The 25,805-nt window shown below is 59.5% G+C and overlaps 3 protein-coding genes across 3 annotated transcripts; 1 reads left to right on the top strand and 2 right to left on the bottom strand.

Annotated features, from left to right (window-relative positions):
- Positions 1–8,207: 8,207 nt before the first annotated feature.
- On the top strand, positions 8,208–11,642 carry LOC137143099 (sulfotransferase 2B1-like). Its single transcript, XM_067532711.1, has 6 exons — positions 8,208–8,343; positions 8,588–8,796; positions 9,118–9,244; positions 9,336–9,430; positions 10,173–10,353; positions 10,617–11,642. The coding sequence occupies exons 1-6, from the start codon at positions 8,208–8,210 to the stop codon at positions 10,784–10,786; spliced, it is 918 nt and encodes a 305-aa protein (XP_067388812.1). The 3' UTR covers positions 10,787–11,642.
- Positions 11,643–13,254: 1,612 nt separating this feature from the next.
- Positions 13,255–14,831, bottom strand: ZNF579 (zinc finger protein 579). Its single transcript, XM_067532732.1, has one exon. The coding sequence runs from the start codon at positions 14,829–14,831 to the stop codon at positions 13,362–13,364; it is 1,470 nt and encodes a 489-aa protein (XP_067388833.1). The 3' UTR covers positions 13,255–13,361.
- A 7,086-nt stretch (positions 14,832–21,917) lies between these two features.
- FIZ1 (FLT3 interacting zinc finger 1) lies at positions 21,918–24,039 on the bottom strand. The gene is made up of 2 exons (XM_067532718.1): positions 24,013–24,039; positions 21,918–23,514 (listed from the first exon to the last, which is right to left on the bottom strand). Exon 2 carries the CDS (start codon positions 23,489–23,491, stop codon positions 22,082–22,084), a length of 1,410 nt encoding a protein of 469 aa, XP_067388819.1. The 5' UTR covers positions 23,492–23,514; positions 24,013–24,039; the 3' UTR covers positions 21,918–22,081.
- Positions 24,040–25,805: the final 1,766 nt, after the last annotated feature.

The following is a 25,805-nucleotide window of genomic DNA, read 5'->3' as shown; positions in this document are numbered from 1 at the left end:
GACGGCGTGGCCCCTTAGGGGCGCTCACCCAGGGACTGAGGCACCCAGCTTTTATTCCCTGTCCTGGGACAGGCCCTGGGCCTCAGTTTCCCTCTCTAGGATAACCTCATGCCCAGGGGGTGTAGGTGGGGTACAGACACTGAGATGCTCAGGGGGAGGTGGGGGGAGCAGGACAGGTGGGTAACAGCCCAGTCCTGCCCCCTACCCCTCCCATTTCCTTCTCCCCACACCCCGGAACCGGGGGGGGGGGGCCTGCAGGTCGGGAGTGAGGTTGACAGCCTGCTGGGGGCGGGGCTGCAGCATCCTCCTCCCTCCGGGCTCCCTCAGCCTCGTTCTCGATCGAAGATGGCGGCTGAGCTGAGCCTGCCCAGCAGGGGGAGGGAGGAGGCTTTGCCAGGGACAAAGATGGCGGCGGGAAAGAGTGACGCTAGGGGGCGGAGCCGAGCTTCCGCCAGGAACCAGAACAAGGAGGGGGAGAAATGGGCACAAAGGGAGGGCAGGGCTCAGTATGGGGGAGGGGGCCCCAATGGGAGTGGAAGGAGCCAGCCGGGGGGGCTCGGAGCTCTCCAGTCACAGAGCCCGCTGGGTTTGGAACCCAGGAGTCCTGGCTCTCAGCCACTCCCCCCTGCTCTAACCACTAGACCCCACTCCCCTGCTTGAGTGGAGGAGAGAACCCAGGAGTCCTGGTTCTCCCCCTCTCTCCACCCCCTCACCACTAGACCCCACTCCCCTCCCAGAGCCAGGGAAAGAACCCAGGAGTCCTGGTTCCCAACCCCAACTCTGTCCCAACAGGGTGGCAGGAATGCTGCCCTGGGTGATTCACCGCACTCCGCCCACCCTCAGGAGCTGAGGCCCATGTGGGGCAGAGCCCGGGCTTCAGAAGGAGGGCGAGGGAATCGGGAGCAGCTCCCCAGGACTCTGACACACACAGGACAGTGGACTGGGCCTTTGTCATTAGCATCTGTGCTGTGAGTTATCCTGGCGGGGGGCTGGGAGCCTGGACTCCTGGGTGCTGTCCCTGGCTCTGGGTGGAGAGTGGGCTGTAGTGGTTAGAGCAGGGCAGTCTGGGAGCTAGGATGCCTGGATTCTATTCCCAGCCCTGGCAGGGGAGTGGGATCTAATGGTTAGAGCAGGGTGGGTGGGGAGCCAGTGTGCCTGGGTTCAGTCCCTGGCTCTGGGAGGAGAGTGGGGTCTAGTGGTTAGTGCAGGGGGGCTGGGGATTATCTGAACGCTGCTGTGTCTGTCTGGGCAGTTTCTAGCACACGGGTTCTTAAACGGGGAGTCAGGACCCCTCAGGGGGTCGCAAGGTTATTATGGGGGGGGTCATGAGCTGTCAGCCCCTGCACACGCCATGGCTGTGGCTGTCAGCCCCGTGCATGGCTGACAGCTAGAGCCCTTCAGAGCTGGGTTGCTGGCTGGGTGCTCTGAAGGCAGCGCAGAACTAAGGGTAGCCTGGCATGGGAGCGAGGTCGTCACAGCCTGAAATATTTTCCAAGGGGGTCCCAGGAAAATAACGTTTGAGAACCCCCGTGTAGCACGATGTTGCCTCGATCTAGGTGAGTGTGTCTGACCCATTTCGACCCGGTTTTGTCACCTTGAGCTTTTCGTGCCTTTGTGGCCAGAATTTGGCACCGAGTCTCACGGCCTTTGAACCAGGGCCCCAGGAAACTCCTGTAGGGTTTAAACGGAAGCCGACTTTCTCCGGTAGATTCCCATGACTCCAGATGCTCGGGGCTTTATGGAAAACACCCCAAATTGTGCCAATTAGCAATGCCACATATCTCTCACTCGCAGGTGTATTGGTGTCAGTTTCTCTTCCAAATGTGAATCTAGGTGTCCGGCTGTGTGATGTCGCTCACCCACTTATTATTCTAATAACTGGGATGCAGGGCGCTCAGCACGCTCATTACTGAGACGTGTTTTCGTCCCAGATTTCCTGGCTCCATGCCACATGGTCGTGTGACGGGCCTGGGAGAGTGGGAATTATTAACAACACCAGAGATCAGCAGCGGTGCTTGTTTAGGTCTTGATGAGGGGGCGAGATTGACCCTGGGTGAGATGAGATCAGAACCCGACCCTGACCCCATTGCAGAAAAGGAGTCACTCTGGATTGACCCTGAGGAGCTGAGATCAGTGGTGACTCCAGATTGATCCCCAGCGAGGTGAGATCAGAACCTGGCCCTGCCCCCATTAAAATCAGGAGTGACTCTGGATTGACCCTGGGGGAGCTGAGATCAAGGCTCATTCCAGTTTGATCCCGGAGAGCTAAGATCAGGGGTGACTCTGGCTTGATCCTGGGGGAGCTGAAATCAAGGCAGAGTCTGGATTGACCCTGGGGAGCTGAGATCAGGGGTGACTCTGGATTGACCCTGGGGGGAGCTGAGATCAGGGGTGACTCTGGATTGACACCAGGGAGCTGAGATCAGGGGTGACTCCAGATTGGTCATGGAGAGCTGAGACCAGAGGTGATTCTGAGTCGAACCTGAGAGCTGAGATCAAATCCCGGCCCTGCCCCCCTTGCAATCAGGGGTGACTCTGGATCCAGGCCAGGTCGTTCTGTCCCATGGGGCAGGCAGGGATGCTCTCCCTGCTGTGGGGTGCTCTGGCCCTGCCTCCTGCCACTGTTGTGTGGGAAGCTCCCAGCCCCAGGGCTCAGAGCGCCGGCTCGACTGCTCCGACCCAGGGGATCCCTCCATCGCTCTGCAACCGCTGAGCCAGACAGGTGCTGCCTCAGGTAAGACAGCGGGGGCGGCCGCACCCCTCTGCACACAGCGCTGCAGGGGATGGCGGGTGGGTGGCCCAGGTCCAGGGGGTGTCCCCAGTGGCTCCCCGCTGGCTCCGTTTGGCACAGCTCTGATTCCTAGCTCTTCCTTCACCGACGCCAGGGCCAGCCCCAGCGTCAGCCCATGGGTGTGGGGCAGGGACGGCCAGAGCCGGGGCTGGAGGGATGCAGAGAGGGGTCGGGGCGGGCTGGGGGAGGGAGGGAGGGAAGAAATGTATAAGGGGAGATGGTGAGAGGGAGGCAGGGTGTGCGGGGATGGAGGGACGGATGCACAGAAAGGAAGGATGGGCGGCGAGGGGAGGGATGGAGGGATGGGTGTGGGGGGAAGGATAAAGGAGTGGGGGGATAGAGGGGTTCCCGTGGGGCTGGGCAGAGGAGTGAGGGGATGGAGGGATGAGTGGAGGGGGTGGGGGGGCAGATAGAGGCTTGGGGGGGAAAGAGGGGTTCCTGTGGGGCTGGGCAGATGAGGGGTGGGTGGAGAGGTTGCGAGGAAGGACAGGTTCCCATGGGGTTGGGCAGCCCCAGTAAGTGGCAGGTGATGGCCAGGGCACAGGGCTGACTGCAACGAGCCGGCCCGGGCTACAGCTGAGGACGCTCGGCTCCTGGTTCTGCCTGTGGCCGGCTGGGTGACTTGGAGTAAGTCCCTGATCTCGCAGGGCCTCAGTTTCCCCATCTTTACAATAAGCTCCCGCTCCCGCCTGTGGCCGTTCAGTCTGCGAACTCCTCAGGGCGGGAGGGTCCCTGCGTGTGGGCAGCGCCCGGCCTGATGGGACCCCGTTCTCGGCCCCTGGGCAGCTATGGGGTCCCACCCTCCGGTAGGGTAGCAACAAGAGCATCTAGGATGCAAAATAATAATAGGAACAATTGCAGGAGAACAAACGAACCCAGGTGCTGTGATTTCCCCTGGCGTTACCCCGTCTCTCAGATACAGATCACTGGGGAAACCACATTTGCAACCCCGCCGGGAGTGAGAACAACAGGAAATACACCCGGTTTGTTTAGTTGGATAGGTGCAGTGGCATTCGGATTGCATAAGAGAGCTTTTCACAAGTTGGCAGCAGAAAGCTCTGCCCGGCCTCTCCAATGCTATAACAACACTGATAATAAATCAGAACACATATCTCTGTTCATATTGCATCATTAGCTTGAGATGGTTTGCAAGTTAAAATACACACATGCACACACCATGTTGTGAGGGAGGACCTTCATGGTTGCCATGAATCATGGAGCTGGTTAAAGCTGGTGGGAGTGCCATCTTTCTGTCTGGTTAGATGGAAGGAGCAATTAAGCCAATGGTATGTAGTCGTAGTGGGAAATAACAGAAGCCACCGTCCAAGGCATGGAGCCAAAAGGCAAAACCTGAGCAAATACAACAAAAAGCTAACCCAGGGAGATGGAGAGGGGGTTTCCCAGTATGCTGAGGCTAGGATAGAGGATTTGGTTTCTATTCCTGGCTCAGCACCTAGCCAGCTCCAAGTCATGTTAATTGCTGTGGGCCTGATCTTTAAAATGAGGATAATGTTCCTCCCTTTGTCTGTTTACACATGTCATGGGGGCGGCTTAGCCAGAGAAGCAGCGGCCCTGCAAGAAAGCAGCGAGACAGAGCTGCTTGGGACACAGGACTGTCTGAAAGCGGGCCTGGATTTCTGAGCCAGGAACCTGCCTATTGTTGTTTGATCCTGGTGCATTCAGGGAATTAGGAATTTGCCTCAATTCTCAGTCCATAAAGAGAATCACCCCAAATATCTAGAGCCCTGCGTGGATACAAAATTGGTATCTGCATCTGATCTGCGGATATTGGCAGATTTGCCGGGCTCTGCAACTATCACACAGGACTCCTACCAGCCATTTCTCCTCCAAGGAATCAGACATGGACAAACCACAACAGCCGAATCGTGCAGCCGTATTAAGCATCACTCGTTAGCTTTGGACGCTGGCGGAGGAGGCGCTACCGTCATTCATCCCATTGTCACTCCTTGGCTGGATTCCAGCCGTGCCATAGACTTGGCATGAAACAGCAGCTGGGCAAGACTTTCCAAACGAAATCGTTTGCTGAGGAAGAATCCAGCTGTGGAGCGACCGAGACCTTCCACGGACTTACGGCGATTTTGACACGTTGTTTTAGTTGCGGAAAAACAACTGGGAAAAAGTCAAAGGGTTTTGATGTTGGGGGCGGGGGGTCTCACACTACTTTGCTTTTAGGAATTTCCATCGGTTTGATTTTATGTTTTTAAATGCAAAAGAGTATTTAAAACCCCCACGCTTGGCATTGACCTGAAGCGAAAATTCCACCCCCGACTTTTTGATATGCCAAAAATGCTAAATAAGGATTTCGGGCCTGCCAGAGACCCCCGCCCCCCCCCCCCCAAAAAAAAATCCATGTTTTGCCCCATTTGTAGGTTCATCGATTCTAAAGCCAGACGGGACCAGGGTGATCTTCTTAGCTGCCCTCCTGTACAACGCCGGTGGGAGAACGGCCCCACGATGATCCCTAGAGCAGATTTTTGAGGAAAAGAGCCAATCTTGATTTAAAAATTGCCAGTGATGTCCTTGGGAAATGCTGCCAATGGTTAATGACTCTCACCGTTCAAAATGTACGCTTCATTTCCGGTCTGAATTGGTCTGGCTTCAACTTCCCGCGGTTGGGTGGCGTTTGACCTGTCTCTGCTAGACTAAAAAGCCCGTTAGTCCGTACCTGGTCCCCATGCAAGTTCTTACAGCCGGAGATCAAGTCCCCCCCTTAACCTGTTTGCTCAGCTAAATGGATTCAACTCCCTGATCTCTCACTCTCAGGCAGGTTTTCTGATCCTTTCATCAGCCTCACGGCTCTTCTCTGGCCCCTCTCTGACGGATCAACATCCTTCCTTCGCTGCGGGCACCAGAGTCCAGCAGCGGTCGCACCAAATCCAGAGGTCATTTGACCTCTTTGCTCCTACTTGAGATTCCCTGTTGATGCATCCCAGGATCGCAGTAGCCCTTCTGGCGCCAGCCTTGCACCAGGAGCTCATGTTCAGCCAATTATCCACCACAGCCCCTCCATTTTTTGCAGAGTTCCCCCCAGCCTGGCAGCACGGCCGGCATCCTTTGGTCCCAGGTGGGTACATTGACATTGAGCCGTATTAAAAGACACACCGTTTGCTTGGACCCAGCTTCTCCAGCTTGTGCTGGATCGGTGCCCTTCCTCCACGCGAAACCTCCAGCGCATCCAAGGCTCGGCACTAAAGACGCTGCTTGCATCGGCAGGACAGGGTTGGCTTCCCTCGGTGGGTGATCTCCGCAAACCGACCTTCCAGCCGCCTTGCCTCCTGCTCCATGGGCCGGGTGAATTTCACCATCAACTCAGAACAACCGGCATGTTCCACACCAACCCTACCAAAACAAGCCATTCCACCCTGGGGTGAGGCGGAAGGAACATACAGCCCGTGACAGCTATTCCCTCACCTTGCTGACGGCGTGACTGGAAGGCGCTCTGGGCACCACAGGGTGAGGTGTGGGATGAGGATCTAGAGTATCGCCTGCAAACCGAAAGTGCATCGACGCATTGCCAGGGGCCATGAGTGGGAGCCCAACCCCCTGCGCCAACGCAGGACATAATACACCTAGATCATCCCTGACGGGGGTTCGTCCAACCTAGTCCGACAGGGATCCCACGGCCGCCCTCGGGAGCTGAATTCTCCCTGTTAGAATCTCTCCATCACTGGAAACTCAGCCAATTCCTTCGGTGGCCGTGGAGAATGATCGATCGCCGGCCCTCTTAGACCCACCTCGTACACCTCTGAAGGCCGTTATCGGTTCCCCCGGCCGGCTTGACTCTAGACTGATCAGGCCCAGTTCTTTTGAGTTTTCCTCGTCAGCCAGGTTCGATTCCTCTCCTCTGGATTCTCTCCAAATCTGCCCCAAGTCTCTCTTGAAGTGTGGTGCCCCAAAACAGAGCCCCACCCCCAGCCAAACAAGCCCCTCCCGTGGTTCACACCCGACCTTCCTCTCCGCTGGGCCCAGCCTGATTTCCCTTTTTTCATCCAACATCACCCCGTTCAATTTGTCACCCCTTAGACAGGGCCCCCACCCCTGATCCTGCTCTGCGGGACCCCGCCTAGCCAGTTATTCCTCCCGCGTCTCTGATTTTTCCTTCCGAAGCGCCGTCCTCTGGGCTTGTCCGCAGCAAACGCCGTCTTGCTGATTTCAGCCCCGTTCTCCAATTTGTCGGCACGCTCCCGCCGTCTCATCCCGGCCTCCGAAGCGCCGGTGACCTCTCTCCGCGTGGCACAGGTAGGGCTGGGAAGGGTTCGGTTTGTCGTCGGTCAGCAGCGATTTTGCGCGCCGACCACAGACCGTTTCCGTAAGACTTGAAATTCACCGATCGGCAAAGTCCCTTCTCACCTGGGCAGGTGGCAAGTTGTGTTTTAAGGCCGCAGTTCCCGAAGTGTGGGGCGTGACCCCCACGAGGCGTTGCTGCAGCAGCAGACGGGGTCAGGGCCATCCGAGCGTGCAGAGGACGCTGTTTGACAGAACGGCCTCCCCCACACGGCGTGAGCCCACACGCCCCATCTGCACGAGCTCGTGTCACACGCCGGATGCTGTTTTGCTCCGCCAAACGGCGCCCTGCATGACCTCGCACGCGCCATACGTGCGTGAGCTCAGGCAGTCCAGGGGGACACCGTTTTGGAAAGCAAAACAGCAGCCGCTTTGCGGCATGACCTTGCACGCCCAGTGCGTGTGAACTCACACTGCAGGGAGGACACCGGTTCTTTTCAACGGCAATTTCCATGCTGTCTGGGGTCGTGGGAAACAGCACATCTGAAAATGGGGCCATGCCGGGGAAATGTCTGGGAACCGCTCTTCTAAGGGTGGGAAAACTTGAACTTTTTGAATCTCGGCGTCTGCCCTCATTAGATCTTTAGTGGCTGATCTGGCCCCCCCACCCGCCCTAGTTTTGCACAACTGTGGAAATTTAAAGCCGGGCGAATCTCAGGAAATGCTTAAAAAGAAACGTCGATATTGTGATAAAAAAATCAGCCAGCACAGGCGCCTCCAGGTGGGCTGGCGGCCAGGGCGGGGATTGAACCTGGATCCTGACATGTGAGATTCTACCCAGCTCACGGAGCCGAGGGTGGAGCTAGGCGGCCTGGCCCCCCACTATGGGGGGAGAGGGGGACACATGACACACGCTGTGGGCATGGCTCACACACACACAGCAGGGCCCAGCCCCCCAGCAGGGGGCGACACACACACACACACAGAGCAGGGCCCAGCTCCCCAGCAGGGGGCGACACACTCACACACACACACACACTCACACAGCAGGGCCCAGCCCCCAGCAGGGGGCGACACACACACACACACACACACAGAGCAGGGGCTATGGGGTAGGTACCTCCAAGAATTTCTAATGGTCCCCATGTCTCCCCCCGCTCCCAGCTCCAGGATGTTCAAGAAGTATTTCCTGTACAAGGGGATCAGCTTTCCCGCGATGCTCTACTCCGAGCAGGGGCTCCAGGAGGTGGAGAACAAGTTCCAAGTCCGGGATGACGACATCTTTAACGTCACCTACCAGAAATCAGGTACGGGGGTGCCCGGTGCCAAGGCTAGACCTCTGGGAGCGGAGTCTAGTGGTTAGAGTGGGGGGAGGGGGCTGGGAGCCAGGACTCCTGGGTTCTATTTAGTTACCTCCTCTGCCTCCCAGAGGCCTTTGCAGACTGAGGGGTGGAGCCTGGGGATTCTGAGGACCAAACAGCAGTGGGGGGGGGGGGGGCGGTTCCCCGTTGTCCATAGCAACAATCACTATAGCAAGGGCTGTCACCGTAGGGACTGTCTGGATGCTGGAGATCCTGAGCCTCATCCGCAGCAATGGGGACCCCAGCTGGTGCCGCACGGTCCCTAACTGGGACCGGGGGCCCTGGTACGAGACCAACCTGGGCCTCCCGACCGCACGGGGCAACAAGCCGCCCCGGATCATCAGCTCCCATCTGCCCGTGCAGCTCTTCGCCAAGTCCTTCTTCCAGTCCAAGGCCAAGGTATGGCGCTGGGAGCGGCTCCGGGTCCCCCAGGGGTGAGAGCCGGGGGAGGGCAGCGTCCATGCCGGGGGATGGAGGGGGAGGGAGGGCAGGGCCTCAGATCTCAGGTAAAATAAAACAAAGTTTCTAGCCCCGAAAGGTGACGCTGCCAGAGTCTGCTGAGAGCCTGAGCCCATTGCTTCCCCCTGCCTCTCTCCCAGCATGAATTGCAGGGGCACAGCTCCCCCCAGCCCTCCAAACATGCACCCCCAGGGCCCAGTCCCCTCCTCCCCCTCCCCCGGGTCTCGGCCCCGCAGGAGGGCTCACGCCGCGTCTCCCCAGGTGCTGTACACGGTGCGGAACCCCAAGGACGTGCTCGTCTCCCTCTACCACTTCGCCCAGATCTTCCGCCCCTACAAGGAGCCGGTGCAGCTGGACCACTTCCTAGAGGAGTTCCTCAAGGGGGACGGTGAGTGCTCGGCGCGGGGGGGCGGGAAGGGGAAGGCGCCCTCCTCCCCCCCCAGGGGCTGCCCCCCTGACTCCCTGCTTTGTTCTTGCAGTGCCCTTCGGATCCTGGTTCGACCACGTCAAAGGCTGGCTGGGCCTGCGGGGCCGCGAGAACTTCTTCTGGATCAGCTACGAGGAGCTGCAGCAGGTGGGGGGGGGAGCCCAGCAGTGGGGGGGGGGCTGACGTAGCCTAGGGGGAGGGGGTCCCAGCCAAGGGAGGGTCAATAGGAGTGGGGGGACTGGCTGAGCCCGGGCTGGAAGGGGAGGGGACTTGGGGTGGGAGGCCTGGGATGTCTGGTGAGGGGAGGGGCAAGGGATTCCAGCAGGTGAGGAGGGGCTGGGAGGGGGGCTGGGATGGAGGGGGAGGGGATCCCAGCAGTGGGGAGAGGCAGGGGTAAGGCTGGAGTAGCCCTAAGTGGAGGGGATCCTGGCAGGGGTTTGGGGAGGGGCAGAGGGTTGGGGGCTGGCCCAGGCTGGGGGAGAAGGGGCTCTCTATTCCTAGCTGTTACCCCATCACTTCCTGCAGTTACCCCACCCTGCCAGCTGGGAGTGTGGGGGCCCGGCCATCAGCCCTGCCACCCCTGTGACTGTGGACATGGGGGGCCTGTGAGTTGGCTCCTGTTAGAAAAATCTCCAGCCTCCGGCATCCCAGCCAGCACTCTGGGCCTCCATCCCAACGTCTGTCTCCCACGGGGCCAGGCTGAGGCAGGGTGGAGAGGTTCCCCCGCCCAGCTCCCTTCGGCCTGGGAGATCCTTTGAGTTAGCTCCGCCCCGTTCCTCTGTTCTCCAGCGCGGCTCGTGGCCTCCCCGCCTCTGCCTCAGTTTCCCCATGCCCCAAGAGCCCCTGGGGGAGGCCTTTCCCGCTGATCGCTTCCTCTCCTCCCGCCCAGGACCTGCGGGGCAGCGTGGAGCGGATCTGCCGGTTCCTGGGCAAGGAGTTGGACGCGCGGGCGCTGGACGCGGTGGTGGAGAACGCCTCCTTCCAGGCCATGAAGCAGAACAAGATGTGCAATTTCAGCTTGTCCCCCAGCTTCATCCTGGACCAGCGGAAGAGTTCATTCCTGAGGAAAGGTGATGATGAGGTGGGGGGGTTGGAGCCAGGGAGCGGCTGGGAGAAGGCGCCCCAGGAGCTGGGTCCTGGATGAGAAGCGACATAGATCCTGGAGGGAGTCACCATAAACCTGGCCCCTGGCCCAGCTCAGAATGACGGGGCTGCTGCGGGTCGGGAATGGGGGGGCACCGGCAGAGCCTGGGGCTGGGCCGGTGGGGGGCGGATGATAGGGGGCTGCACCCCTGCATTCCCGTCATGCCCTCTGCCGTGGTCTCCTTTGCAGGGATCTGCGGGGACTGGAAGAACCATCTCACCACCGCCCAGAGCGAAGCGTTCGACCGGGTTTATCGGGAGCAGATGCAGGGGCTGGATCTGAGCTTCCCCTGGGACGAGCCGAGACCCCAGCCCTCCCCACCCCCCACGGACTGCTTGGACCAGCTGGACAGGAACTGAGACAGAAGGGAACACAGAGCACTAGTTAGAGCAGGGGGCTGGGAGCCAGGACTCCTGGGTTCTCTCCCAGCTCTGGCAGGGGAGGGGGGTTTAATGATTAAAGGAGGGATCCCAAGGGAGTGCGATGGGGGGGTCCTTGGTCTGGGGGTGCAGCTTGGAGTGCTGAGGGCCAGGGGTCCCTGTGGGGGAGGAGGGCCCTCAGCTGCGGCAATCTCCAGTAGCTCCTGCACTGGGGGTGGATCTCAGGCCATGGGGCTGGAGCTGGGACCCTCGGGGAACCCCATACACAACCCCGATGGGATCTTCAGAGGGGCCAGATACTGACCCAGGGACTTTTATTACCCCAGGGTGTAGCCAGGGTCACTGCAGTGGGGGGAAGTGAAGGCCCTGCCCCCGCTGCAGCCAGGGATGACTCCAGATTCATCCCAGGGGGGCTGAGATCCAAACCTGGCCCTCACCCCCATTGCAATCCGTGGGACGGATCCTTTTCCCAATCCACGGGGCACTGCAACGGCCCCTGACGTCCATCTGTGCCCTTCCCAGGGCAGGGGCCGCGCTGGCGTCTGTGTGGGGCTGGGAGAACTGCCGGCTCCGGGGCACCCTACCCTGCAGGCACCGGGGGGCTCGGCCCTGCTCTGTTCCCCCCCCCCCCTTTGGAGGGAAGGTTCTGCCTATAGGGTCCTTTAATGGCACCCCTGCCAGCAGGATCCCTGCCCCATTCAGCCCCCACAGGTGCAGAAGAAGGGGTGGGGGGGTAGTTCAGTGAGGAGGGGGGCTGTGTCGAGCCTCCCCCCCCAGAATCCAGCCTCCTCTTAACCTGAGAGCTGTAGCAAACACGGAACAATAAAACCCATTTCTCAGGAGGCATCTGATGTGACCCCTCTGGGGGTGGGGCGTGGGACCTGGTTATCTGGGGACCCCTCGCCCAGCGCTGCGATGCGGCCCCTCTGGGGTGGGGTGTAGGGGCCTGGGTATCTGGGGACCCCTCGCCTGGTTGCACTCAGCACAGCTCCCTCCCCCCCCCCGAGCGACCGGCTCAGGCTCTCAGCAGACCCAGGCAGGAGCCGTCTCCCTCCCTGCCCATTTTCTTTGCAGCGTGAGGCCTAGAAACTCCCTTTTTGTTGTGACCAGAAGCTGGCCCCGTGCCCAGCGCGCCACCCCCCCCTTTCCCCTCCCCGGGCCGGGTCCCTCTCGCCAAGCGCCAGAAGCAACAGAGCCCCAGCCCAGGTCGTGGCCCCATCACGTTTATTGTCTCCGGGGGGAGGTCGCTGGACAGAACCAAAAGGGAAGAAACTTCTGTGCCAACCGCAGGTCCTAGCCCGTCTCAGTCCGTGCCGGTGGGGGAGTGACCGCCTCCCCCTGTCACCCCTCAGGGCCGCAAGGCGCCACGTCTGCCTCCCCCGCCATGCCACCCTGATCCTGAACCCAGGCGATCTGCATCTGCACCCAGGGTGCACCCCCGAGGGTCGCTGCAGGAAGCCAGCTGCATGCCGGATGGGGTGTCCCGGCCCCCTGATACCACTGGGGGCAGGGCTGGGGTGCACAGCACCCCCCATTCTCCAGCTCAGTTGGGCCAATGACCTGTCCCTCCCTCCCCCCCCAGTTAGATGCTAAGTAGGCTGGGGGGGGGGGGGCCCAGCAGGGGAGCCCCATATGACAGACACTGGGGTGCCCTGGGGTACCCCCTAGTGGCCAGCTGGGGCTGGTGCTTTGGTCACTTGCCGTTGTGAGTGGTTCAGGGCGCTGCTGGGGGGGGCCTGGAGTTGCTGCCCTCAGGTATCACAGCGGGGTCAGGCACTGATGCAAAAACAGGTGGGGCTCTTGGACCCCCACGCTTCTACATCCTGACCCCACCATCCCAGAAAATGATGTGATCTAGGGCATCTCCCCCCACCCCAGAAAATGGCATAATCCATCTAGGGGCGCTTCCCCCATCCCAGAAATGGTGTGATCCAGCCCCTTTCCCTCCCCCCCTTCCCAGGATATGGCATGATCCATCTGGGATGCCACCCCATCCCAGAATATGGTGGGACCCCCCTCAATCCGACCCATGGGCCCATCTACCCCGCTATCCAACCCTAGAGAGGCCCCGTGCCCCATTCCCAGTCCCCCCAAACCAGCCAGTCCCCCCCCCCCGTGGCTGGCGCCCCCTAGAGGGGAGAGGCCCATGTCCTGTTCCCCGCTTTGTCCAGGAGCTGGCCCACAGGTCCCCATTCCCTGCAGCTGGGGATTCACCCTCCTCTCAGCTGATATTAACCCCCCCCACCCCAGAACTCAGTGTCTGAAACCCCCCCCTCCAACCCAGCTTTGACAGAGGTGAAGTGGGGTGACCCCCGCAGAACCCCTCCTCCTCACCACCCCCACTGACGAGGCCTGTTATCTTTTAGCTGTCCCCTGCTCCCCCAATATATCTCCATGCACCCCCCCCCCCCCAAACTCCCAGGTGTAGCTTTCAAGTAGTGGCTCAGATGTGTGGGGGGAAGGCTTGGACCCCTTCCCTGCAGCTCTGACCCAGGGGATCCCCCTCTGCCCCCCCCCAATCCAGCTCAGAATTCCCTTGTGCCCGCCGGGCATGTCACGAGCCCTGCCCCGAACCGCCAGGCGCGCCCCATTCCTCCTCCTCCTCCTCCTCCTCCTCCTCCTCGGGGGTGCAGAAGGCCGAGTGGTCCTGGCTGTCGAAGCAGGAGTTGCTGAGGAAGGCCTCGGGCCGGGCGCCGGCCAGGAGGCCGGGCTGGTGCCCGCGCTGGTGCCGCAGGAGGCTGTAGGCGCGGGAGAAGAACTTGTGGCAGACGCCACACTGGTGAGGCTTGTCGCCCTCGTGGACCTGCCGGTGGCGCGCCAGGTCGGCCAGCCGCTTGAACTCCTTCTGGCAGAGCACGCACTGGAAGGGCCGGGCGCCCGTGTGGGTGACGTGGTGCTGCTTCAGGTGGGAGAGGCGCCGGAAGCGCTTGCCGCACTGGCCACACTGGTACGGCAGCTCGCCCGTGTGGATCAGGAAGTGGGTGGCCAGGTCGTATTTGCTCTTGAAGGTTTTCCCGCAGACGCTGCAGGCGTAGCCCTTGCGGGACACCGGCGCGGCCCCGGCCCCCGGCTGCTCCGCCCCGCCGGAGGAGGCCGGAAGGGCGTCTCCCTCATGCGCCCGCTGGTGGAGGGCCAGCTCGGCCGGCGTGTGGAAGCGCTGGCGGCAGAGCGGGCAGCCGAAGGGCAGCCCCCCGGCCCCGTGGCTCCGGCTGTGCTGTTTGAGGTAGGAGGAGAGGCGGAAAGTCATGCCGCAATCGGGGCAGGTGAACGGCTTCTCGCCCGTGTGCACCAGGTGGTGGCGCGAGAGAGACCACGGCCGGGCGAAGAACTTGTGGCACACGCTGCATTGGTGCCGCTTGGTGCCGTCCGGCCCGGCCCGGCCGCGGGCCTTGAAACATTTGTGGGCCTTCAGCTCGCCCTTGGTCTCGAAGGCCTCCTGGCAGGCCAGACACAGCAACGTCCAGTCTTCCTGCAGCAGCACCTGCTTCTCGTCCGCCCGCCCCTCGCCCGGCTGCCCGGCCTGCTGGCGTAGCCGCTCGTCCGGCTCCGGCGGGCGCCGGGGGCAGGCGGCGCGGCGCTGGCGGGCGTGGGTGCGCTGGTGGCGGGCCAGGTGGGCGGGGCGGCGGAAGGTTTTGCGGCAGACCGGGCACTGGAACGGCTTCTGCCCGTTGTGGGTCAGGCCGTGGCGGGCCAGGTAGTAGGGGAATTTGAACTGCTTCCCGCACACCTGGCAGGGGTGACCCCGCTTGGCGACCGAGCGGCAGCGGTGGGAGCCCGGCGCCGCCTCAGCCGAGCAGGATTCGCCGCCCGCCGGGCTCTGGGCGGGCAGGCCGCGGGGCCGGCACCGGTGCTGCCGGAGGCCGTGGGCCTGGGCGAAGCGGCGCCGACACAGGCTGCACTGGTGGGGCTGCTGGTGCCGGGGCCTGCCGGGAAGCTCTGGGGGCGGCTCCGCTTGGAGAGAGTCGGGGGGCAGCCCCAGTGCAGGGGGGGTGGAGGGTGGGGACTCAGCCAGCTCAGTCTCCATTGGGGGGGGGAGCCCTGGGTGGGAAGGAAAAGAGGGCGGGGGTCAGGGAGGGAGCAGGGAATGATAGGAATAGCCCCCCAACTTAGCATTGCTGGGGCAGCACCCCCTACTGACCCCTTGCACAACAGTGCCCCCTAGCGCCCCATGGGGCCAGCCCTGACTGCCCTGGGAGAGCCCCCCACCCCCGCTCCCTGCAGCTCAGCGCCCCCTAGCGCCGCCCTGAATCGGGCAATGGGGGGCAGGGCAGACTGACCCCCCCACACCCTGCCCCATGGCAGTAGGGGGGAAGATCGCCGCCCCTAGCTCGCTCCCCATCCAGCCCTCGAAGGGTTAACCCGCCCCCCAGTACTGCAAGCTCTCTGCAAACCCCTCCACAGGAGGCTGTCCCCCCATGGGGGGGGCTGCACGTCCGGCCCCCGCCCCCCCGCAATGCATCACAGCCCTCCTGGTCTCCCCCCCCCCGCCCCATGCAACATCCCCAGGCCAGGGCCACGCCTCGCTCGGCATCGCCCCATTTTACCTCTCCTGCCAGCTGCAGCCTCTGTGCGGAGGGGGGCTGGGACCTGAGCGGAGGGGTGGGGGGCAGGGGGCGGGGGTGAGTGTGTGTCTGTGTTGCAGGCTATTTTGTCCCCCTCAGAAACACACACTGCTGCTGCTCGCACACGCTGGTGCAAAAGCACAGAGAGCAGCCCTGGCGCAGGACACCTGGGTTCTCTCCCTGGATCTGGGAGGGGGGTGGGGGCTAGTGGTTAGAGCAGGGGGGCTGGGAGCCAGGGGAGAGGGTTCTGGTAACTTCCCATGGCCGTAAGAGAACTATTAACAGAGGAGCTTTATGACGTTGTGTTGACAAAGGGCCCTTGATCTTGGCAAGTCTCTGCCCGGCTTGACGGGGTCCCAATCACAACTGGATTCTCTCTGCACCACTCTCAGCCCTCGTTACTCGCTGAGGGAGTTTAAAGCCAACTAAAAAATCTGTCCCATTGAATTAAGCCCACGCAACATTTCAATTACTAGCACTTTTCTGGTATTATTATTTATAATGAATCCACCCACTCCTGACATCTGTTGCTTCAGTGATTAATTCTCCTCACCCCTAATATTCTGCACCTTATTTCTAGTCTGAATTTATCTCACTTCACCATCTGGACACTGGACGTTGCTGTCTTTTTCTGCTCAGTGAAATCCATCTATGACCAAAACTCTCTTCCCCCTTGGAGACTGTGACCAAATCACCTCCTGGAGAAACTAAATGAAGCTGGATGTAATTCAGGGTAGTCTTATGGCCTGTGTTATACCTGGGCTTGGAAGGATTAGGTTCTTATCCGTAAATGTCTCTAAATCTCAATTTCCCTCCACATGCACAAACCAGTGACAAAAGATTTTCATCCATAAAAACTGAAATGTATAGCCAGGCAAAGGAAAAAATACAAGGCTTGAGAACTAAGCAGAGTTTGATTCAAAGCTATTTTCCTTTGTAGATTTTGACAGGCGCTGTTGCCTGTTTGCTTTTTAATGGCTATAAAGCTTTAACAGGATGATTCTCACCGTTGGCTGTCGTTAAATAATTATGGTCTGACACCTCCCCCATAAGTTCCTGCAGCTGTGAACGTTTAAAAAAAAATCAAAAATCAAATAAAAACGGCTTAAAATAGACCAAATATACTTTCCACCAAAATTTTTAAAAAATCAAATTCTGCCCAGCCTAGTTCTACCGGCAGGCAGACTAGTCCCCCTCAGTCCTCAGTATCTATGAATCTAAATAAACTGAGCTTCGTAAGTCACTCTTTCTAAGGCAGCTTTTCCAGACCTTCAATCCTTGTAACTCTTTCCTGAACCCTGTCCAAACTAGACAGCATCTGCAGCGTTACTGAAGACGTGCTGGTCCCAAGGGATTAGAGAAAGAGGGTGGGTGAGATCAAATCTTGTATCGGACCAACTTCTGTTAGTGAGAGAGAGAAACTTTCGAGTCTTCTTTTGAGATTTGTCAGTTAGCCAGTTTTTAACCCATTTGACAGAGGCGGTGTTGATTTCGGACAGCGCTCCCTGGTTTATAATCGGCAAGGTGGATGGTATTAAGCCGCACAGCAGCCTAAGTATATTACGTCAACACAACTACTTTATCAACCAAATCTGTATTATTTTGTAATACCTGGGCCTATAGATTCACCCCAAAAATTCTGTGACTGTTTGTAAGACGCCACGATAACCTTGAATAAGGAATGTTGATGGGAAAAGGTAGAAAAGGGAGAGGGAAAGCCTGAATTCGTCCAAAAAACAAAAACCAGAAGCGTGGGACCAGAAATCAGTGACCCAATTTGGTGTGTTTGGAAGTAGGCCTAACTGGTGGACAAAATAATGAGGTGGATTAGCTATGCCAACAGGAGAAGGTAGCGCCTTCACTGAAGCCCTACATTGGTGCCGCTGCTGCATTTTAAGTGTAGACACGCCCTGAGTTTATTTGGCAAGACCTGTTTTCCCTAAAACCACGTTGGCTGTTTTCCTTAAAACCACGTTAATTAGGGGAGGTAGTGTGGCCTAGTGCATGAGACACTGGACTGGCACTCAGCAGACTTCAGTTCTGCCACTGGCCGGCTGGGTGACCTTGGCCAAGTCACAGGCCCCTTGCTATGCCATAAAGGCCTTCCCATGATTTTGCCCAGGATCAATATCAAGCTAACCAGCTTACAAGTACCCAGTTCATTCCATTGACTCTTGGCATAACATTCGCTCTTTCCCACTCCTCTGGGACTTCCTCAGGGTCCCAAGGTTTGTTAGAAATCACTGTTAACGGTTCAAAGAGCACCTCGGCCAAGTCTTCGCACACTCTTGGATGTAAGATGTCTAGGCCTGCTGACTGAAAATGGTTTGACTTTAGTCATTGTCATTGAACATCCTAGTTGCTGAGGCCACAGCAAACATTTCCCTAGCACTGTCACATGTGAATTCATCAGCCAGCTTCTTTCCAAACGCAGAACAGAAACAGGTATAGACAGATGAAGGCAGATAAGGGATTAATAGAGTTTAAAGCAAGAAGGGACCATCGGATCATCTAGTCTGACCTCCTGTATAGCACAAGGCATTAAATATCATCCAGCTAGCTTCTGAGACCAGTAACTCATGTGTGGCTAAAGTACCACTTCCCAAAAAGACGCTAGAGGCTCCCAGCCCCCAGCTCTCTTGGTTCTTGCAATGATTTCCTCCCTGGCCTGAAAACTGAAAACAACTCCTCTTTAGCCTCTCAAGTCTAATCCTTCTCATAGAGTGTCTCTGAGGTTCTCTGGTTTTAGATCAAGAGCCCTGCCCCAGCCCTCCTTCTGAAACCGCTTCCTTTCTCCCAGTCCTAGACCCTGGCATATATTATTGTGAGATCGGGAAAGTTGAGATCTTTGGGCAAGCCTCGTCTAGCTCACTGCAAAACATTCCCAAGAGACACTAAGCCAGACGGCAGCGCGTGGCACACTGGGCATCGACTCCTGGCACGTACATGCAGCACCGACGCCGGCAGCTGAGCGTGCATGCGGTGTGCAACCATTGGCTGTACACCGCCATAACGGGCGTCGGCTGAAGCCTGTGGTATAGATGTGGCCACGGACACAGACAAGGCCGAGAGGCGGAAAGCAAGACAGCCAAGTAGGGCCCTGTAAGCATGGTGCTTGACATGGAAAAACCTAGAGTGAGTTCTGGGGTCTGTTGGCATGGGGCAGCACACCGAGAAACCGCTTCTTCTGGTCATGGTTCCCCTGCGTTTGGAGAAGCAGGACTTTGTAAATAAACAAGATCGCTGTGAACTCCATCGATTTCTGCTTCCACCTGGAAAATGCGCCCTGAACTTCAGCTAGCTGCTTAGGTCCAAAAGGAGCAAGGAAATAAAATGTCCTATAATCATGTCATGGAACAGGGGTTGGCTGAGCCCTGGGTCTCTTTAAAGGCTAGGGACACCCCTGTTCCCTGGGTATTTTTTCTCCCGGAAGATAACCGTAATCAAATCACCGCTCGATCTTCTTTTCGGTAAGTTAATCAGTGAGAGGGCTGGTGGATCCACAGTGAGATCATTATCAAGGGGAAAAAAAAATCAAAATCAAATGTCGTCTCTTACCATTGTCATATCATTTTAGGCGCTACTGTTCGAGCTGAAGTTGGGTTTGTTCGGAAAAAACCCCCTCTGATCAGGGGACAGGAGAGCCAATATTAGGAGCAGAGATTGAAAGAGCTCGCCGTGTTTAGCCTAAACTGCCGGCCAAGAAGGGAGCCGATGGCTCTCCCTAAAACACCGACACTGGGCAGGGAGAAGAGCAAGGGAGCTAAAGGATAACATGGGCCAAAGAGCAAATGGGGTGCGTGTAAATTTCAAGGGCAGTTTTTAACCAGGAAAGGAGTGAAGCTCCGGAGCAGCCTTCCCATGGGAGAAGTGGAGGGCAAACGGCCTCGCTGGTTCGAAGATGGGTTTCAATCAGTTTCTGAAGGGGGTGATCTGACAAGGGTCGAGCTGACTGGACTTGCTTACCCAAAGAACAAGGAGCAGATTCTCCAGGGAGTCCTGCCCAGTCCGGGCCCTGTACCTGTTCCACACGTGGCGTTCGGAAGAAATAAAAGCCAGGACATGGTCAGGAGGGGGAAAGAGTTTTTTATTTCCTTGTTTTTCAATGTCGAGCTTCTCAGTGGGGGAGTTTAGGGGGTATTTTACAAAGGGAGAGAGACAAAGAAAAGCTAAACTATTTTTAAAAAATTAATCTTTAAAACGGGGATCTGGGTCTTGGGAACTAGAATTGGTGCCACGGCAGGATATCATGTGCAGGGATTCCCCCTTCAGTCGAGGGTGGGGAAGCCCAGTCAGTCCAAAATCTGAGATTCACTCTCTTCCCCCACTCTGGCGTCTGGCTCTGCTCCCCTCCCCTCAAAACCAGCCCCATGTCTGAGCAAAGCAAATCTGCACTCCTGGGAGACCCCACAACAACAAGCTGATGTGTGCGGCCGAGCATTGATGAGACCCTACAATAACAAGTCCTAGCAACTGCAGCCTAGTGTCCAAGAGTGACCTCACAACTGCAAACCAATGTGGGTAGCCACGTGTTTATGAGAGACCCTACCATAACAAGCTGATGTGTGCAGCCCAGCATTGATGAGACCCTACAACAACAAGCCCTAGCGGCTACGGCCTACTGTCCAGGAATGACCCAACAGTTTCAAACCAATGTGTGCAGCCAAATGTTTATGAGAGACCCTACAATAAATCAGCAAATGCAACATGGGAGTTTCCCTGTGGTACTGAACTGGCGATGCCTGCAAAAGACCCTACAATAACAAGTGTGATCCCCAGCATTTAAGAGAGATCCTACAACAACAAAGGGGTGTGTGCAGCCCCAGCACTCCTGAGAGAACCTATAGTAACAAGGGAGACCTTGGGCATTTGTTTGAGACCCTACAATAACTGAAGGGTTTGGAGCACGCAACCGAGAGACCCCCCTACAATAACACACCAGCGTGCAATGGGAAAGAAGTGTCTTTTCAAGGATGTAGCCAGGTCGGAGGGCACAAAGATGGCAGGGGGAGAGGCACCTGAGTGACACCCTCAGATCCCGCAGTCGATTCTGTTTCCAACTCAATTACTACTGCACCCGTGCTCAAGACTTAGAAGAGACAGGCAGGGCTGGAGCCGAGCTCACAGACTTGCTGGTTCTCCAGTCGCCAGTGCGGACCAGGACATGCGTGCGGGTGAGGGGATCTTAGTCATCGCTCAGGATTTGGTGTCAGCGGTGGGATCCAAGCCGATGCAGCCGCACAGGATGGACAGCAGCGTGGCAGCTGCAGCTGCATCTGCCTGGGTCAGTGTCATGTGGCGGTGCAGGGAAGAGTCTGTAGGTTCCTTCTGGTCCATTTGGGTCCGAGTCTGTATGTAAAATGCCCCCCCCCCCCCCCCCGGCTCTGGGGCAGCCTTTAGCCATGGCCTTAAAATTCCCCTTGTGGCTCCAATATTCTGCTCTCCCCTAGATGATTGATAGAGTCATAAACTGGTATAAATCGGCCACAGCTCCATTGAGTCAATGGGGCCAGACCCCCAACTGGTGTTAGTCGGCCATAGCTCCAAGGGTCAGACCCCCAGCTGGTGTCAATCGGCCTTAGCTACACTAGGGTCAATGGAGCCAGATCCCCATTGAATTGATGAGAGATGGCCCCTATGGGGGCGGGGAGGGTGGGTCACAGGAGAAAGATGGGAGAACACGGGGCAAAACTACTGAGCAGAGTAAACCAGGAAGGGAGAATGGCCCTGGATGTATGGAGACCCCTAGTGGGGACGCCAGGCGGTGCAGGCTGGGGCAGCCCCAGGGTCAGTCTGGGCCCAGAGACCCCTAGTGGGGACACCAGGCGGTGCAGGTCAGGGCAGCCCCAGGGTCAGTGAAGTATCATTGTAAGTGCCTGCTGGGTTCTCTCTCCCCTGGAGTAGAGGGCAGGGCTGAAACAAACCTCTGATAACTAGCCTAGGGTGCACAGCAACCTGAGCACTTTTAAAAGACCCTACAATAAAAGACTGTCATGCCCAGCCCCAACACCCTCTAATAGCAATTCTCTGTGCAGTCCCACGCTTATGAGGGACCGTACAATAACGAGCCAGTGTATGTAGTGAGAGGCTACAATAACAAACCAGTGTGTGTAGACCAGCACTCAGGAGAGACCCTACAATAACACATCAAGGTGTGCAGCCAAGTGCTCATGAGTGACCCTACAATCACAAACGTGCATGTGCAGAGACCCTAGAATAACAAACCATCGCGTGCAACCCAGCACTCATCAGTAACCCTGCAATAACAAACTGGCTTGCGCAGTCCAGCGCTCATGATTACCCTACGTCAGTAGACTGGCATTTGTCATTAGACCCTACAAAAACAAACCGGCATGGGCAATGAGACCCTACAACAACAAACTGTCTTGTGCAGCTCAGCACTCATGACTGACCCTACAATTACACACCGGCACGCGCAGAGAGACCCTACAGTAACAAACCGATCTGTGCAGCCCAGCGCTCATAAGTGACCCTACAATAACAAACCGATCTGTGCAGCCCAGTGCTCATGAGTGACCCTACAGCCCAGTGCTCATGAGTGACCCTACCACAACAAACTGATCTGTGCAGCCCAGCACCACGGAAGCACCCGAGCCGAACAAGCCGGCCCGTGACTAAGCCGACAGGGAGAGCTGGAGGTGGGAGGCCGGGAGGCGCAGGCCAGCCGGGGCTGCCAGCGGCACCCATCCAGCTAGTCGATGCCGCGGTGCAGTTTGAGGTGGCGGGAGAGGTTGCTGAAGGTAATGAACCCCTTGTGGCAGACACTGCACTGGAAGGGGCGCTCGCCGCTGTGGAGCAGCCGGTGCCGCTTCAGGTAGCACTCGTGGCGGAAGAACTTGCCGCACTCGGCGCACTGGTAGGGCTTCTCGCCCGTGTGCACCAGCACGTGCCGGTCCAGGTCCCGGGGGCTGCGGAAGAACTTCTCGCACTCCGTGCACTTGTACAACTTCTTGCCGGGCCGGGGGGGGAAAGCCCGCAGCTCCAGCCGCGGCAGCAGGTGGCGCTCCAGCTCTCCGCTGGCTGGCGGCACCGGCCCTGCCGTGGGCGCCGGCTGGGGGACGCCCCCCGGGGACAGCAGCAAAGCGTGGCTCAGCTGGTGGGCCTCCAGGGGCGGCAGGGCCGCAAAGCTGATGCCACAGATGCCGCAGGCGAAGGAGGCCTCGCCCGTGTGTGCTGCCAGGTGAGCGGCCAGGGCGCCGGCATTGGCAAAGAAGGTGCCGCACTCGCACTGGTACAAGCTGTCCAGGGGGCGGGTGTCCTGGGGCTTGCAGGCCGGGCAGCCGCCCTGCTGCCCCGGAACCCCTTTGCCCGTGCAGCCCTGGCAGGGCAGAAGCAGCAGCCGGTCCTTGGCGTGGGTGAGTTTGTGGCGCTCCAGAAGGGAGGGGGCGTTAAAGTCCCGCTCGCAGTCGGGGCATTTGAAGGGTTTAATGTCGGTGTGGGCCAACCAGTGCTTCCTCAGCTCGGGGGCCAGCCGGAAGCGGCGCCCGCAGGCCCCGCAGCCGTAGGGAGCCGACCGGCCCTGGCCGCACAGGCGCTCCAGGCAGCGGGCGGCGCCGGGGGGCTCGGGGGCGCCCCCTCCGGGGGGCGGGCGGTGCTGGCGCTTGAGGTGGCGGCCCAAGCTGCTGCGGGAGGAGAAGCGGAGCTCGCAGACGTGGCAGCAGTAGGGCTTCTCGCCCGTGTGCACCACCTGGTGGTGGAGCAGGCCGGTGGAGTCGCGGAAGCCCTTGGGGCAGACGGTGCAGCGGTAGGGGCGCTCGCCGGTGTGGCTGCGGATGTGGTTGACCAGGTTGAAGGAGTGCTTGAAGCTCTTGCTGCAGTGGGGGCACTGGAAGGGCTTGAGCTCCGTGTGCCGGGCGAAGTGGCGCCGCAGGTCCGAGCGGTAGCGGAAGCTCTTGTCGCACTCGGAGCAGTGGAAGGGCACCCGGGCGCCCGCCCCGTTGTCCGTCAGCGGGGCCGGCGCCGGCCCGTCGGGGCCGTCCTCGGGGTCCGAGCACGGCGCCACGCGCTCAACGGTGCCAGGCGCCCGGCCCGGGGGCGGCCCGGCTTCCTCTGGCCAGCCAGCGCCCAGCCCCTCGGGCACATCGGGGCCGTAGCGCTCCATCGCCACCAGTCCCACGGACGCCTCTGGGAATGGCAAACAGGAGCCAGGTCAGTGATAACCTCCCTCTAGGGGAGGCAGGCCCTGATCCGGCCTCAGAGCAGGGAACAGGCTGGCTCAGGGGGCTGGTAACCGCCGGCCTCCTTCAGCTCCTGATCCCCTTCGCCCGGCTGTCAGAAGCAGATTAATCCCAAAGCCAGGGCTCGGCCTCTCTATTTAGAGCCGCTCCAGGTGACAGGACACAGGAACCCCGACACCAGCCAAGGAAACTTCCCCGACTGGCTGGGCGGGGGGGGTAGGACTCCTGGGTTCTAGTCCCGACTCCGGGAGGTGGGGGTGTGAGGTCTAGTGGTTAGAGCAGGGGAGTCCAGAGCCAGGGAGAGAACCCAGGAGTCCTGGCTCCAAGCCGGGGGGGGGGTTCCCCTCCCCTCCCCCACTCTTGGCCCTTTGTGCTCCCCCCAACCCCGGGTGGGGGCTCGCCCCTCCTCCCCCCCACTGCGGGTCCCCTCCCCCCCAGTACTTACAGCTCCCTCTGGGCGCCGACATTTTGGCAGCTGGGGCTCGTCACTTCCGCCCCGGGCGGGGTGTGTGTGTGGGGGGGGTCGCGGTTGCCGGCCCCACGGGCGGGGGGGGGGAGGGGGCGTAGCCTGTGCCCTGTGTCGTCCCCTCCCCCAGTTCCCTGATTGGACACGGATGGACCCAATAAGACTCTCAACTCCCCCCCCACCCCTCCCCCATCAGTCCCCCTTCCTACCTAGGCCCAGCCCCCCACCTTGCCTGTGGGCAAAGAGGCGGGTACGATAGGCGCCATCTTGACTGTGGGCAGGAAGGGGGATACAGTCAGAGCGGCGCCATCTTGACTGTGGGCAGGGTGGGTGGAGTCAGAGCGGCGCCATCTTGACTGTGGGCAGGGAGGGTGTAGGCAGAGCGGCGCCATCTTGACTGTGGGCAGGGAGGAGTAGTCAGAGCGGCGCCATCTTGACTGTGGGCAAAAGGGCAGCTATAGGTGGGGCAAACATAGAGAAGTCCTACTGACTGTGGGCAAAGACGGGACCAGCCCCCTGCCCCACTGAGTCACCCCGTGCCCCATTCCCGGCCCCCTCCCCCGGCCTCCGAAAAAGACAGGCACAGATGTTGTGTTCCCAGCTCACTGATCGTGCCAGGGGCTGGGGCTCTCAGGGCGGAGCGGGAACCAGTCTGCGCCCCGACGTTCTCCTCTGTGCCCACTGGGGACCCCTAGGGTGACCTCCTTTTCTAATGGCAAACATGGGACAGGGCCCAGAGCCCCGCCCCCTCTGTGGCCCCGCCCCCTGCTCCTCCTCTTCCCCCAAGGCCCCGCCCCCTGACCAGGCCAAAGCTGGAGCCAGGCCATGGTACGCGCTGCCTGGGGAGCCTGGGGTGCTGAGGGGAGCCCTGGACCCTCCACGTGCCCTGGGCGGGGGCCCAAGAGCAGCCCCCGGCCCATGTCCCCGCCCCCCAGGGGCCATGGCAGGAGCAGGAGTCATGGCCCCAGGGGGAGTGGGGGCTAAGACCCACTTCAGCGTCCCTCCACCGGGAAGAGGCTGGAGCAGCACCGCAGGGGGATCCAGGACAAATTCTGTCCTGGAGTCATTCAACCCAGGACCGGGACTTGAACTCTGCATTTTAGGATTGTGCTGCTCAGTTAGGGATGGGTGGTCATCCTAGAGCTACCCTGCCTCCCACCTCCCGCAGTTCAGCCCCCGTCTGCCCATGCCTCCCCCCGTCCCCTAGCATGATACGTGGAGCATCACCTCCCCTTCCTCTCCCCAGACTGCAGCAGCGGCTCCGCCTCCCAACCCCGACATCCCCGTGGCCCCTGCACTGGGACCGGATCCATGGGGGTGCAGGGAAAAGGGTGTCCCCATGCATGGTGATGGGTCAGAGGGGGGTAGCTACTGGAGATGGACTGGGTGGGGGGCTCCAGCCAGGCTCAAAGCTCACCTCCGCTGTAGAGGTCACTGACTGTCCAGCCGGGGGTCAGGGTTACCCACTAGGGGTCAGAGGTCATCTCTGCGAGTCACCGATTCCCTTCTTCTAGAGGCTCAGAGGTCACTCCAAGGGTCAGAGGTCACACATTCACTTTCTCTGGGGTCAGAGGTCATGATGGAGGTCGGAGGTCACCTTCACCAAGATCATAGAATCGTTGGACTGGAAGGAACCTCGCATGGTCTAATCCAGTCCCCTGTACTCACGGCAGGACCAAGCACAATCTAGACCAGCCCTGACAGGCATCCGTCCAACCTGCTCTTAAAAGTCTACAACAACCACAACCTCCCTAGGCAACTTATTCCAGGGC

This window comes from Emydura macquarii, unplaced genomic scaffold, assembly GCF_026122565.2.
Source record: "Emydura macquarii macquarii isolate MOO-44397 ecotype Brisbane River unplaced genomic scaffold, CSIRO-AGI_Emac_v2 contig_3296, whole genome shotgun sequence".
NCBI lineage: Eukaryota > Metazoa > Chordata > Testudines > Chelidae > Emydura > Emydura macquarii.
The sequence above is the reverse complement of the archived record's forward strand: the minus strand, read 5'-3'. Positions and strand labels throughout refer to the sequence as shown.